At 47.7% G+C, this 12,258-nt stretch overlaps 1 protein-coding gene and 1 long non-coding RNA gene across 5 annotated transcripts in view; one reads left to right on the top strand and one right to left on the bottom strand.

Annotated features, from left to right (window-relative positions):
- SEPT8 (septin 8) overlaps positions 1–7,307 on the top strand; it is a 23,891-nt gene extending 16,584 nt beyond the window's left edge. For 2 of the 4 annotated variants that reach the window (XM_017833888.1, XM_017833886.1), the window contains exon 9: positions 5,867–7,307. In XM_017833888.1, the coding sequence (XP_017689377.1) occupies positions 5,867–6,032 (166 nt within the window). In that variant the 3' untranslated portion in view covers positions 6,033–7,307. Of the gene's footprint in view, positions 1–264; positions 1,292–5,866 lie in introns of those variants that run through there. The other 2 variants (XM_017833887.1, XM_017833889.1) reach the window with 2 other exon arrangements.
- On the bottom strand, positions 5,989–12,258 carry LOC108506639. The gene is made up of 3 exons (XR_001877832.1): positions 9,809–12,258; positions 7,115–7,255; positions 5,989–6,079 (listed from the first exon to the last, which is right to left on the bottom strand). It is a non-coding gene; the product is annotated as an uncharacterized LOC108506639 (long non-coding RNA).

The following is a 12,258-nucleotide window of genomic DNA, read 5'->3' as shown; positions in this document are numbered from 1 at the left end:
CAGCTCCTCAGCTCTCCCATCCCAGCTCTCCATCCCGTGGGACTTCTCAGGTGTTCCATCAGCAGTCTTTCCTCAGGAAAACTTAAATCAATCCTCTGATTACCAGTTCCGAAGAAGATGTTGGCAGCTGGGAGAGCTTCTCCAAGTTCAGTGTCTGTGCCCAGCCCCAGCTACATTAGAGTGGGGCTTTGACCTTTCATACTGTCTTTACTCAATGTAAATAACTGAAACTTAAACACTGATTCTCTTTTGTTCTTTCTGTAGCTTCTTTAGTCTTCCCAGTGCCTACTCCATAACAACAGGAAGATATTAATTAGAAGATTTATTAAGGCCAAAACATCTCATGCAGAAGAAATTAATTGGTGCTTTCACCTTTAAGCTTGCAATACATTGCACAGAAGAGAATATGTAGCAAGGACTAAGATGCGCCGTGTCTTTTGACGGGGAACAGTTTGCTTGATCAGGTTTCTTGGTAAAGTTGAAATCCAAGATATTTGCCAAAAGGTAAACTGCTAATTCAGGCTGCTGCATGGCTGGCACTAAAACCAGAATGCTAATTTTGGAGTGACAGCCCCTCCAAAGCAGTTAACACTGACTGACTCCAGGGAGATGAGGGACAAAGCTGGGGTAGTGTGAGGGGCTTTTGGCTTTGCTGCTTGAGCTGCCACAGTAACAGGGTCCCACAGGTCCTCTCCTGTCTGGTTTTGGGGTGTAACTGGAGAACCTGATGTCCCTAACCTGACACCTATAGCCTGACTCCTTAATCTTTCAGCTTGATTCTCACCTATCATAGCAATAACTCCTCTGTGCAGCTTTCTTCTGTCTGCTTACAGATTTTGTAACCAAAACCCCCCAACCTCCCTCTGTTGAGTTTTCTGAGGGCAGCACGTGCTGTCTCACACTGGAACCCCTTTCCCAGAGCTCCCTGCCCACCTCCCACCTGCCTGGGCTCCACTCATCCCACTGGGACCAGATGGGTGAGAAGGGAACCCTTTTAAAGGACAACTAAATGTTACATATTAACGGAGGGGGGATGGTTTAAAGCTGGATCTCAGTGTTCCTGATGTGAGTTCTGTGTTTGTTACAGACTGACTTCCCCTTACACAAATACTTGTTTGAAAAAAAAGGAAGGGGGAAAAACAAAGTGTGATGTCTGTGCCTCAGTAACTTCACACAGGAACAGGGAGAGGCCCCAGTTTATCTTTGTTTTAAACAACCTTGTAAACGAATCTCAGGAATGACCTACTTGTACCAAAGCTGGGTTTAATAAAAACAAAACTGACTTGTTTAACAAACATCTGTTAAAACCATAGTTTGTATGCAGGTGTAACCACTGCAACAACAACGTGCTGTGGCCAGATTCACAACCCTCACGTGATCCCAGTGTCCCCCCATTAACCCTGCTGCCCTGTGACTGAAGTGAGATGTCCCCTGTGCACCCTCGTGTCGGGGCAGCTGCTGCCCCAGCCTCCTGCCCTTCCCCAGGCTGTTGCTGTCCCTGCTGTCCCTGGGGCTCAGGGGTGGGAGCAGCCCAAAGCCAGTCCTGAGCAGGAGGTTTGAAGGGAGCTCCCCCCTGTGCCCCTACCTCATGTTAGAGGGTGAGGCTGCAGTGGGGTGAGGAGCAGCAGGAACAGGGGTGGGTGAGTGTGGCAGGAGCCCCCTGGGCTACCAGGGCAGTTGTGTCTCTGTGACCAGGAGTTTGCCGAGGTGGAGAGGCTGGTGCACTGAGCCCTGTGCCCGGGGGGTGGTACTGACAGCTACTCAAACTCTGGAGGCCCTTGGCATAAATTAGAACTTGGAAATAAATCTCAGCTATCACAGCTCTGTGGCCTGAGGATGCCCAAGCTGGGCCCATGGAGAAGGTCTGGGGCCTCCTGACACTTGCAGGCAGGAGGGACAAACCCCCCTGACAAGCATGTTCCCCCCACGTTGCTCATCCCTGCCTGGCCCTGCTGCCATGGGCAGGGATGAGGCCCCACGTGTGCCAGGGGCAGTGGGACCGGGTGGGAAGCACCAGGCTCTGACCCAGCTGTGTCCTGGGGGCCGTGAACTCAGAGCTGCAGGTCCTCTTGGAGGGCTCTGTCTGTCTGCACATCTGTGGTGCCCTGCACAGAGCAGGGGGCAGCTGGAGCCCCATGTGATCTGAGCTGTGCCTCGAAACAGCCTTTGCTGCTGCTTTGATGACTGTTTTAAACTTGCCTGTGTTCTCTTTTGAGGCCAACCAGTCTAATTTCTTTGGCAGAGCTTTCATCCGGTTTGGAGCTATTGTCGAGTCAGATTCCAGCTGGGTAGGTGAATTGGGAATAAAAGCGTTTTGTTCTTTTTCCAAATTGCTCAGAAAGGTTGATTAAGTTCTGTTTGTCGTGGCTATGCTTCGGTCACAGTGGGGTTGCAGTTGCACACCTTGCTGAGGAGGAACAGGGGGAGCTCTGGGACCTGCCAGGAGTTAATGCCTCGCTCCATCTCAGTGCACCCTCTGCCTTTCTGCAGAATTGAACTGTAAGTACTGTTCAAATTGAATTTAACGCACTAAAGCCAATTAGGGGGAAAAACCCCCAACAACTGTATAGATGCAGCCCCAGAAATGAGGTATAACTATTGCATTACTCTTCCCTCTGCAGTTTTCTTGTCTCTGGATCAATTCTCTGACCACAGGGGTTTCTTTATTTGTGCAAATGTGTATATGAATTCTCCTAAGTCATCACACACTCCCTGTGAGTAGTGACACCAAGACTGGCTGCAGTGGGACAGCTCCACCCTCTCCTGTAGTGGTTCCTGGGTGTCTGAGCGGTGACACGGTTCCTTTTTGTGGGGTTTATGAGTGGGGGACGTTGTGGTGGATGGGGGAGCTCAGAATTGCTTTGTTTTTTCTGTGGGTGGTTTAAAACCCTTCTGTAGGTGCTCACCGTGGGGGATTTCAGATTTGCAGCTTTGTTTACAAGGTGGTGGCATCTGGAAGTCTGGCCTGAAGTGAGGCACCAGCAAGGGGAGTCTGGGTGAGGGTTAGGACTGAATATTCCCCAAAACAGCAAGATGAACAGCCACAAACACCACAGACACAAGTTGACTCCAGCTGCAGCTGAACCCCCGCTGTGGATCCCATTTGCTGCACTCCAGGTACTGCTGAGAACGTGCCAGGGGCAGCGAGTGCTGGCACAGCTCTGGTGTGGTTATGGCCAGTTCTGTGAGGACTGTTGTTTTGGGGACCTCGGGACCCTCATCTGGTCTAACCCAGCACTCCGAGTCCTGCTCCTGCAGCACCCTGGCCTGGGCAGAGCCCCCTCAGTGCAGCATTCACAGTCACAGCCTGCAGCAGCTTTGACTTGGCTTGTGGGAATTCCTGGGTTCCACTGCTGGTTCCAGTCATGTCTCTCCACACGTGTTGTTTGCACTGTCTCCAGCACTGGATGTTTCTGGAACACTTGGCACTCTCTTGGCAGTTGGAAGAGCAGTGTGGCTTTCTCCCTGCACACACACAGAGCTCTCTGTGTTCTCAGAGTGAGCTCTGGCAGATTTAACACTTCAGAAAGCCTGAACAGCTCTCAGCAATCAGTCCTGCAAGGCTGCTGGTCAGGAATTCCTCTCCTGCAAGGTAAGACAATGAGGAAGGGGAGGAAGGCCAGAAACTTTCTCCCTGCACTGATGAATTCTGCTGTTACACAGCATGAGGGTCTCCTTGGTCCTGTCCCATCCCTGTCCCCAAATTATTTGTCCCATGTCATTACATGAGACACCTGCCCAGTATTAGGCTGTGCCAGTCCATGTGGAACCCCTTCCCATTCTGTGACAGGGTTGCAGATGTGGTGGTATCCATCCTGTACTGGCTGGATTACACCTTCAAAGTACGGTAACAACTGCCTAAAAACACTGGCCCTATTATTTAAAACAAAACCAAAATCCCGTTTGTTTGAAAACAATGTGTGAAGCTGGTTTTTAAAAGTCTAAGAGAGGTTTAATCTGACCTTTGTGAAACTGCTTTGCTGTGAAGATTAGCAGTTAATAAGAAATAATGTGGTTGAGGGGAATTAATTAAAGGCATTTTGTATTGCCCAGTCTGCTAAGACAGAACAAATTTAAAAAACACTGACCAGCATGTGCTGGTTGGTGAGGGCCCAAGGCAATGGGGGTTGTGGACAAGGAGACATTTAATAAGGAACTGTGATTGGGTCTTTAATGGTTTAACCAGGAAGAAGCACAGACTCTAGACCCCTGGGTTCCAGGGTAAGGCCTTAGGAAAACTGGAGGTTTGACTGAGGCTTCTCACTGCTGACCCAAAACCTTGGTTCCACCCCAGAGCTGTTCCAGAGGCAGCAGTGGGGACTCCCTGTTCCTCGAGAGCAGCTCCTGCTCAGGCTCCCACGGGGTGAGCCAGATCAGCTCTAATGAGAGAACAATGGTGTGAGCTGGATGAAAGGCTCCATCTGTCAAACTTCATCATGGCTATTTTAAAAATAAACGGAGGCATTTGGTTCTCCCTGCAGTGTGTAGCTGCCTGCCAGCTGGAACTCTGAGTTGAAGGATTGTGACTGAGTCCCTCCTCTCCCCAGCTTGTTGTATCTAATGACATTAAAACTGAGGGGAACACACACTGCTTAGGAGGGACATAAAAATAGACAGGTAATACCAACTGTCTTTATCCTCTGAGAAGCACAGTGATGCTTTTTCCCTGTTGTTTTGGCTGCTCTCTTTGCTGGGTCCTGCCAAGGCAGTAGTTCTTCACTAGAGCCTGTGGGGTGGCTGTAAGGGAGGCCATGGGCAGCTAAGGGCACGAGCCACCCATGCCTCCCATCCCCACTGGGCAGGGGGGGCCATCCCAGCACTCATCAGTCTCCATGGCTTCATCAGGAATTCGGGATTAGTAGGTGGGAAAGGTGCTGAAACAGCCTGGCTTACAGTGACCCTCAACCTCCCCTGATGGGAATTCTTCCAGGCAGAAGGGTGGTGGCAGGGCAGCCTTGCCTTGGGATGGCCCTGGACAGCTTGGCTGATGGGACAGAAAACACGAACAGCACTGGTGGCTGCAGGCACGTTAGCTCTTGATCCACAGGCTCTTTCTGGATGAATTCAGCACTGTTCACCTGTAAGGAAAGATGCAGATTTTTGTAAGTTCAGGATAAATTACTTCCTTGTCTGGCCACTGCTGCTGTCACTGTAATCAGGGGGAGGGCAGGGGCAGGCTGGATGCCCCAGTAAAGGCATAGCAGCAATATGCTGTTGGTCCTGATGCAAAACACTTAACCAGGAATTACCACACAGAAGGTGGGCAAGTGCTCCCTCTCTTGAGGAGACAACAGGCAGGAGGGACAGGACAGCAGGAGGCCAGGTTATTTCACACAAATTCTAGACCACAAAATGGGTGGACAGTAAGCTGACAGTGCTCTCTTTTTTTATGTGTTTTATAAAACTGGGGGAAAGCTGTAGAAAAAAATCCATGAAAAAATGGATCTTGCCTTTGGTCATTAGAAGTCAAACTGATTATATTTTACAAGCAGTGTCTGTGCTTAGTCTGTACTTTTTGCAGTGTTCAGTGGGAGGCTGGGGACACTGGGCAGGTTTCTAGGTGCTCTCAGACTCTCTCATCATGGAAGAATCTCTCCTGGCTCAGGATCTGTGGCCAAGAATTTGGAAACCTCCCTTCTCTGCCAAAGGGCTGTCCCTCTCCCCAGTCCCACCCCTGAGTTGCAGTTTTGTTCCCTTTTGTTAGCACCAGCAGGGTCTGCAGCAAAGGCAGAACACAGGCACGAGTCTCAGGAGCTGCTGAAGTGCAGTGCAGGCTGTTAATACACGCACCTTTATTCATTTACTGTGTCCTGCCCTCAGCATTTGTGACCAAAGGCCATTTTGCTTCCTACCTGTGCTTTTTTAGCAGGTCAGTAGTAACACAAAGCCAGCCAGGAATCTGCCTCTCCAGCTCCAAGGTGATGATCACCAAGACCAGCGTGGAGCCCCTGAACTGCACGAGCTGGTGGGAGGCCATCCAGTGCTGCAGCTGCCTGGTGAAGAGCGCGACGTGGAGGGAAGGATTCCTCTGAGGCAGCTGGGGGGAGATGGAGCCAGCAGGACATCACATGGCATGGGACTGGAGAGAAGAGAGAGTGTACATATATATATATATATGAATATATATACAAAGAAAAGCAGAGGTCAGTGAAGTTGATATGTTTTCATATGTCATCACCCAGAAGTACAGATGAATTTCATCTCATAGCAGGAAACCCGAAGGCTTCCCCCACCTTTTTCTTTGTGTTTTGTGTTTGTACTTGCCAATCATTGAACTGATAATGAATGTACAGGGTCTGTGTTTCCTAACAATCTCTGAAGTTTCTACGTTATCCAGATTGCTGCCCAGGAGATTCAGTTCAGGCCAGCAGCTCCAAATCCAGCAAAACCAGTAATTCCAACTGCACTCTGAATTTCCCGAGGAAACAAGCACCTGCAAAAGGCAGTTTTCACAATCAGCAGCCTCTAATGGCTCGATATTTGCACATAACCTTAAAAAAGGGATCCAGGATGTGTTTGTATCACATGAATTTTGCCTTACCAGCACATGACCATTTCTTGAAGATAAAGTTTAATTGTTTCTATCAAATATTCAGTAACTGCAATGTGAACTAAGTGCCAGATCGGAGTAGTCTCATTGCATAAATGAATAATTAGTGGGATGAAAAGGAAAATGATTTAAGGAAAAACCTGTGTGTGAAATGTAGCAAAACTCTGACAGCTTTCTATGTACAGTATTAATAGAAGGGAAATAGTTAGAAATATTTTTGCAGCGTGTATTTAAAAAAATAAAAATGGCATAGAGTTGTGCATTATGAGAATCTTTTTAATGTCCATTTTAGTTGTCCTTTAAAGACAGGAGTAAATTTTTTTCAGCAAAAAGAAAGGTTTTAAATAGTAGAAAATTTTAAAAATTAATTTTAAAAGAAAATTACTGCAATATTCTTTAAAAGACTTGCAGATAGGTAGGAACAGGTAGTTTGCAGAGCATCTTGGGAAGGATGTGTGTGTGTGTGTGTGTGTGTGTGTGTGTGTGTGTGCATCTGTGTTTTCTAGTCTTATTTGATAAGGAGTTGTTTCTTTAAAGAAAAAAGTTGCAAAACATAGTGCTTACAGTGTTTAAGAAATCCATTGGTGTTGCTGTGTAAAGATCCTACTGAAGCTCATCCAGGATAATTCTTTCCATTCTCAAGATCTCGGCTGGAGAGCATTTACAGCTGCTCTGCACCACCAGTGTCTGCACCAATGGGATTACCTGTGAAAAAATTTAAAAATTTAAAAAAATAAAGAAGCCAACGTCCTACACAGTGCTGTGTGTGCTTCTCTGTGTGGTGAGGGGATCTGACAAGGTTAAACACTTCTGTGGGAAGCAGAATGCTCATCCAGGAGCCCTTGTTACTTGGGGTAAACAAGTTAATGCTTCTTCATTATGCCCAAGTTGTTGAAAGACCTGGAAACATGAACAACTTTTAGTGTGTTGCAAATGAAACATGCAGACCTCATCCTCTCCACTGGTTTGTGCTGCAAGGACAAGAAATTGCAATGCACTGCAGATATTTTAATTGGGCCTGAAGGGAGAAGAAGAAAACACTGAATAAAGAAGATAAGAGTCTTGGGGGAAATAATTGCATTCTGTGACACGTGCACAAGTTTCAAACTTTCATTTGATTTCAGTTGCTTCTGAATTAGTTTAGCTACAGAATCTGGAAATAGAACAAGGAAATTCAAAAGTGAAGCAGAATAAATCCTCTTATTGGTTCAACCTTTATTCCTGTATCCCACAATTCTTAGACTATGCAATGCCACATTATTTACAATGCAATGTTACTCCTCTTCTCACCTCAGATACTGGTTCAGATTGGACTTCGGGAAGAATTTCTTCATGGAAGGGGTGGTAAGCCCAGGGAGGTGTTGGAGTCACCATCCCTGGAGGTGTTGGCTGAATGGCTGGATGTGCCACTCAGTGCTCTGGTTTAGTTGACAAGGTGGCAATTGGTCAAAGGTTGGACTTGATGATCTTGGAGGCCTCCTCCAACCTTAATGATTCTGTGATTCTACATGCCAGCATCAGTCTAAATGGAATTGAGAGCTGCAAGGCTCAGCTCAACTCCTAACTTTGCTGTTGCTCCAGTGGCAGAAAATGTCAGCCTCATAGTTTGGTTAAAAATTGTAGTTTCAAAACTAAAATATGAAAAGCAATAACATGAATGCTTTGTGTTTAGCAGAGACAACCAGATGATAATGAGTTCTTTGGACTTATCACAGCATTTGGACTCAGTTCACACAAACACTCCTAACGAGGACTGTGCATCAGTGGAACCTCATCAAACACTCAAGTTCATACATGTTTGTATGTGTGTGCTTAAAGGCCTTCCCCAGCAACGACCCTGACTGCTCCCTAAATCTGCTGCCAGACATAGTCCCTGCTTTGTGTGTAAACTGATTACGTGCTCCTTACATTCCCAGGCAATAATCTGGCCAGGGAAAAGCTGAGAGATCTCTGCCTTCACTGATGCCAACAGCCTGTTGAAGATGCTGGGCAAACATTTCAGGGTAAAACTGGAACTTGGAGCTTATTTCTGCAATCCAGAGAACTGCTTTCTTGTAACTCAACAGAGAGATATCTGTGCCCTGAGGGGGAGGAAAAGTTAGAAGAAAAATGTGGTTAGTGCTTTGATGATTTTGTTAACCTATCTCCAAAGGAAGACTCAAATCTTGTTAAGTGCTCTAATTAGCATTTTGGATGTCTGGAGGCTGGAAATGAAGGGAGTTGTCGGCTGTGTCTGCAGAGGGAGGGCGAGGGGACCTTTCGGTGCTGTTTAAACCACTGGTTTGTGTTGCTCACCCAGTCGTGCCCAGCTGGGTGACCCAGGCCTGGTACTGGGTTGTACTGGAGTACTGACTGGGGAAGCACCCAGCCCTCCCAAAACGAGCTCTTACAAACAAGGTGCTGAGCGTGCTTGTTATTCCCACCCTGGGAAAACTGAAGCCTCGATACAGCACCTGTTCCACTCAGGCAGCCTCGACAGAGAAACTGGGCTCAGGAGCAGGTTTTGATTTACTCTGCAAGAGTTTTAGCAGCCCTTGAGTTTGCTGAGCATTGGGACCACAGAGCCAGGTTTGTGACTCCCCCGAGGCACCTGGAAAAATGTACTGGGTTTTTTCTTTCTTATATCTTATTTGAAGCTGCTTTGAGGTGAGAAGAAGGCCTCTGGCTGCCATGACAATGCACACAGGACCCATGGCACACACCTGAACATTATTGTAGGAGAACTGAAAGGGCCAAGCAGCTACACAGAACAGACAACATCAACCACCAACTGGTTTAATAGTAGTCATCACATTACCTTAATTTGCTTAATCTGGTAGTAAAAATACTTCCTAAAAAGTAGCATTTCTAGACTATTGCAAAAAAGAGACAAGGCTGGCAGGGCATTTCTGTGCATATTTCCATGGTTCTGATGCACTTACAGAAGCAGCTGAGCAAAACTGTTTCCACTGTACACAGAGGCCAAGGATTGTTGTATCTTCCTATGGCAGCATCTTGGAATAGGGCTGGGTTTCTGTTAGGCCTCAATGAATTCCCTCTTCTCCCACCTTAACAGATGGAACTCACAAATAGTGTAGAGCACAATTAACTCTAATGAGCCAAATTTATGATTTAACCATTGATGGGCTGCTCCTACCCACTCCACCACATTTCCCAAAACTACCTGAGTCAGAACAAAATGCAAAGCCTCTGCATTTTATTAATAAGATGTAAGATTAATAAGGCATTAATAAGATGTAAGATGTGACCAGTACAGACCCTCCTCCTCCTCCATTCCTTAAGCCTGGTCCATGTGGGATGACTTTGCATTCAGGGGTCAGATGGCAGGACCAGCAGTGCATCTCTGCAGAGCTCCTGTAGGGAATCCTAAAGGGGACAGGGGAGGATACCTTCAGGGTGAGATTCTGGAAAACTGGCACCTTCCAAATCCTAGCTTCTCTGGCTAAGGCATTTTCCAGGAAGAAGGCAAGTTGCAAGCTCTCTGTAGGTTCAGGGCACTTCATAGCAGTTCTTTGGGCCACTTTCCCTGATGGGAGCTACTGTCAAAACCAAGAAAAGAATTATAAACAACATCCCAGCTGCTTGTACTAAGTATGATTTCCTTTTCTGATGCCTTTCCAGCACTGAGAACTGAGGAGCAGCCATAGGACTTGTTTGTTTGCAGACAGAGCAATCCTGACATCCATTTTCCCTGGAAGTTTGTGATGACAGAAAACACATCAGATGGGTCAACAGCAGCAGTTCAGCTTTTTCCCTCCTGGGCTGTGTAAAGGCTTGAGGAACCCTGGGTCGAGCAGTCCAGATGAATCCATTTATCCTGTTTCACACATTCAGCTCTCCATTTGCAGAGCTATTAAATCTCAACGTGATTTCAAGTTTCTGTCGAAGAGAGGTTTATTGTTTCCATATAAAAGCTCAAAGACAACTGTTCTTAGGAGGTTTATGAATTCCCAGTTAAAAGTTTTCCTCAGAGCAGTTAATCTTTGGAGATACCACTTTGGAAATCCTGGTCTCCAGCCTAAGCCAATATTTACAGGAAATAAACATCTCTGAATCATATCAGGTAAGAACCAAGCAATGAGAACATCTCAGCCTGAAACTATTTCAAGTGTTTATTCAAGACACTATTTTGGTGTCTCTTTAATATCAGAAAAAGTATGTTACTTGGTATAAAATTTCTGCTTTTCTTTCCAAAGAGTGGTGGATGTGGGCTTCCTCATCAGTGTTTCCTGGGAACTCACACCATTGTCTCTGCAGCCTCATTAAAAACGCCAAGTTCCATGAACCCTCTGGAGACCACTGTAAGCTGGAACTCTGCATTGTTCCCCTGAAAGCAGGTACCACACATGACTTTGGCTTCGGCTGCATCCAAACCTGGCTGCCCAGGGAGAGCTGGAAACAATTTATCTGAGCGGTTCCACGCACAGAGAACTTTAATCCTCTGCAGTTGGGAGGGGGAAACAATAATTAGTCTCACCCTCTGGCTAATTTCGACTGTCCCTGAGAAGGACAGCGAGCAGCTCCTGCAGTGCCTGGACAGCCCATCCGCCCCACGGGCCATCTCTCTGCAGGCACTGCTGGAAGCCTCAGCTGGGAGCTTCGATGCCCATCTTGGGAAAACGCAGCCCTGCATCACCAACCTCCACTCTCCGGGTCCACACCGCGCTTCCCAGCCCAGGCAGGTCCGTCTCACCCGCACAGGGTCTCCCTGTTCTCTCCCCAGCCCCTTGGGTTATGCACTTTCTGGTGTGAAACGACTGTCTTAGTCCGTGAGTCTCAGCATTCAGCACAGCTCTGGGCAGCACCGGGGCAGTGAATAAACTGCAAAGTGACTGTTTGAACACCTGGTCCTCGTACCTCCTGACTCACCTGGTGACACTCCCTGGGGTGAGGGAATGGCCCTGTCAGTCATTCCGGCCCTGTGACACACCGGTCAGTTTGGTGGAGCAGTTCTGGAAGCCCCAGATCAATCCTGTCCACATTCCTGCTCCCGCCTACATCCCTCTGGCAAAAACACAGCACAGCTCACACACAGCCCTTGGTTTGTGCCTGTGCTTGGTGCTCCATGCTGGGCATTCCTGGCCTTGCCCCGGGGTCCCAGGCCCTGGTTGTCCATAGCCAAGGCAGAGAGGGCAGGAGTGGGACTGGAACAAGGCCCTGTGCAGAAACACCTGGGGGGAGCGAGACAGGTAGGATTGAGGAGCCAGGGAAACTATTCATGGACCTTTCCTGTTGCACAAAATGATGTCTTTGACTCTTAGTGACGTATTATGAAAGGAAAAAGCCAGGTTGTCAGAATAACTTAGTCTAGCTCCTGTAAATGTACAGCACGTGCACAGTGGGATGTGGACATGCAGCGGGGTGAGTAGAACAGCAGGTGTGGAGGATCCCAGCAGCATCCCGTGAGGATTTACACTAAATGGCAGATAACCTGGACATGTGCCTCTTCTATGCACGGGGCTAATTGATTTCTGTGCCACTTGGTCTGTATTGTTTATATTTAAGGCACTCTGCATTCCCTCTATCTCAGGAGTAATTCAGAACGTTCCAGTCAGGAACAGGAGGAGATGGATTTTCTGTGTGGAGAACAGGCTGGAGCTGCAGCCCCGTTAGAGCCCCAGAAACCCGTCAGAGCCCAGTCAGAGCCTGTGAACTCCAACCAGAGCGCTCAGAGCCCGGTCAGCCCCCCCGGACCCCGATCATCCCCC

The sequence above is a fragment of the Lepidothrix coronata genome, unplaced genomic scaffold (assembly GCF_001604755.1).
Source record: "Lepidothrix coronata isolate B3197 unplaced genomic scaffold, Lepidothrix_coronata-1.0 Scaffold223, whole genome shotgun sequence".
NCBI classification, from domain to species: Eukaryota; Metazoa; Chordata; class Aves; order Passeriformes; family Pipridae; genus Lepidothrix; species Lepidothrix coronata.
This window is presented reverse-complemented; position numbering and strand designations above follow the sequence as displayed.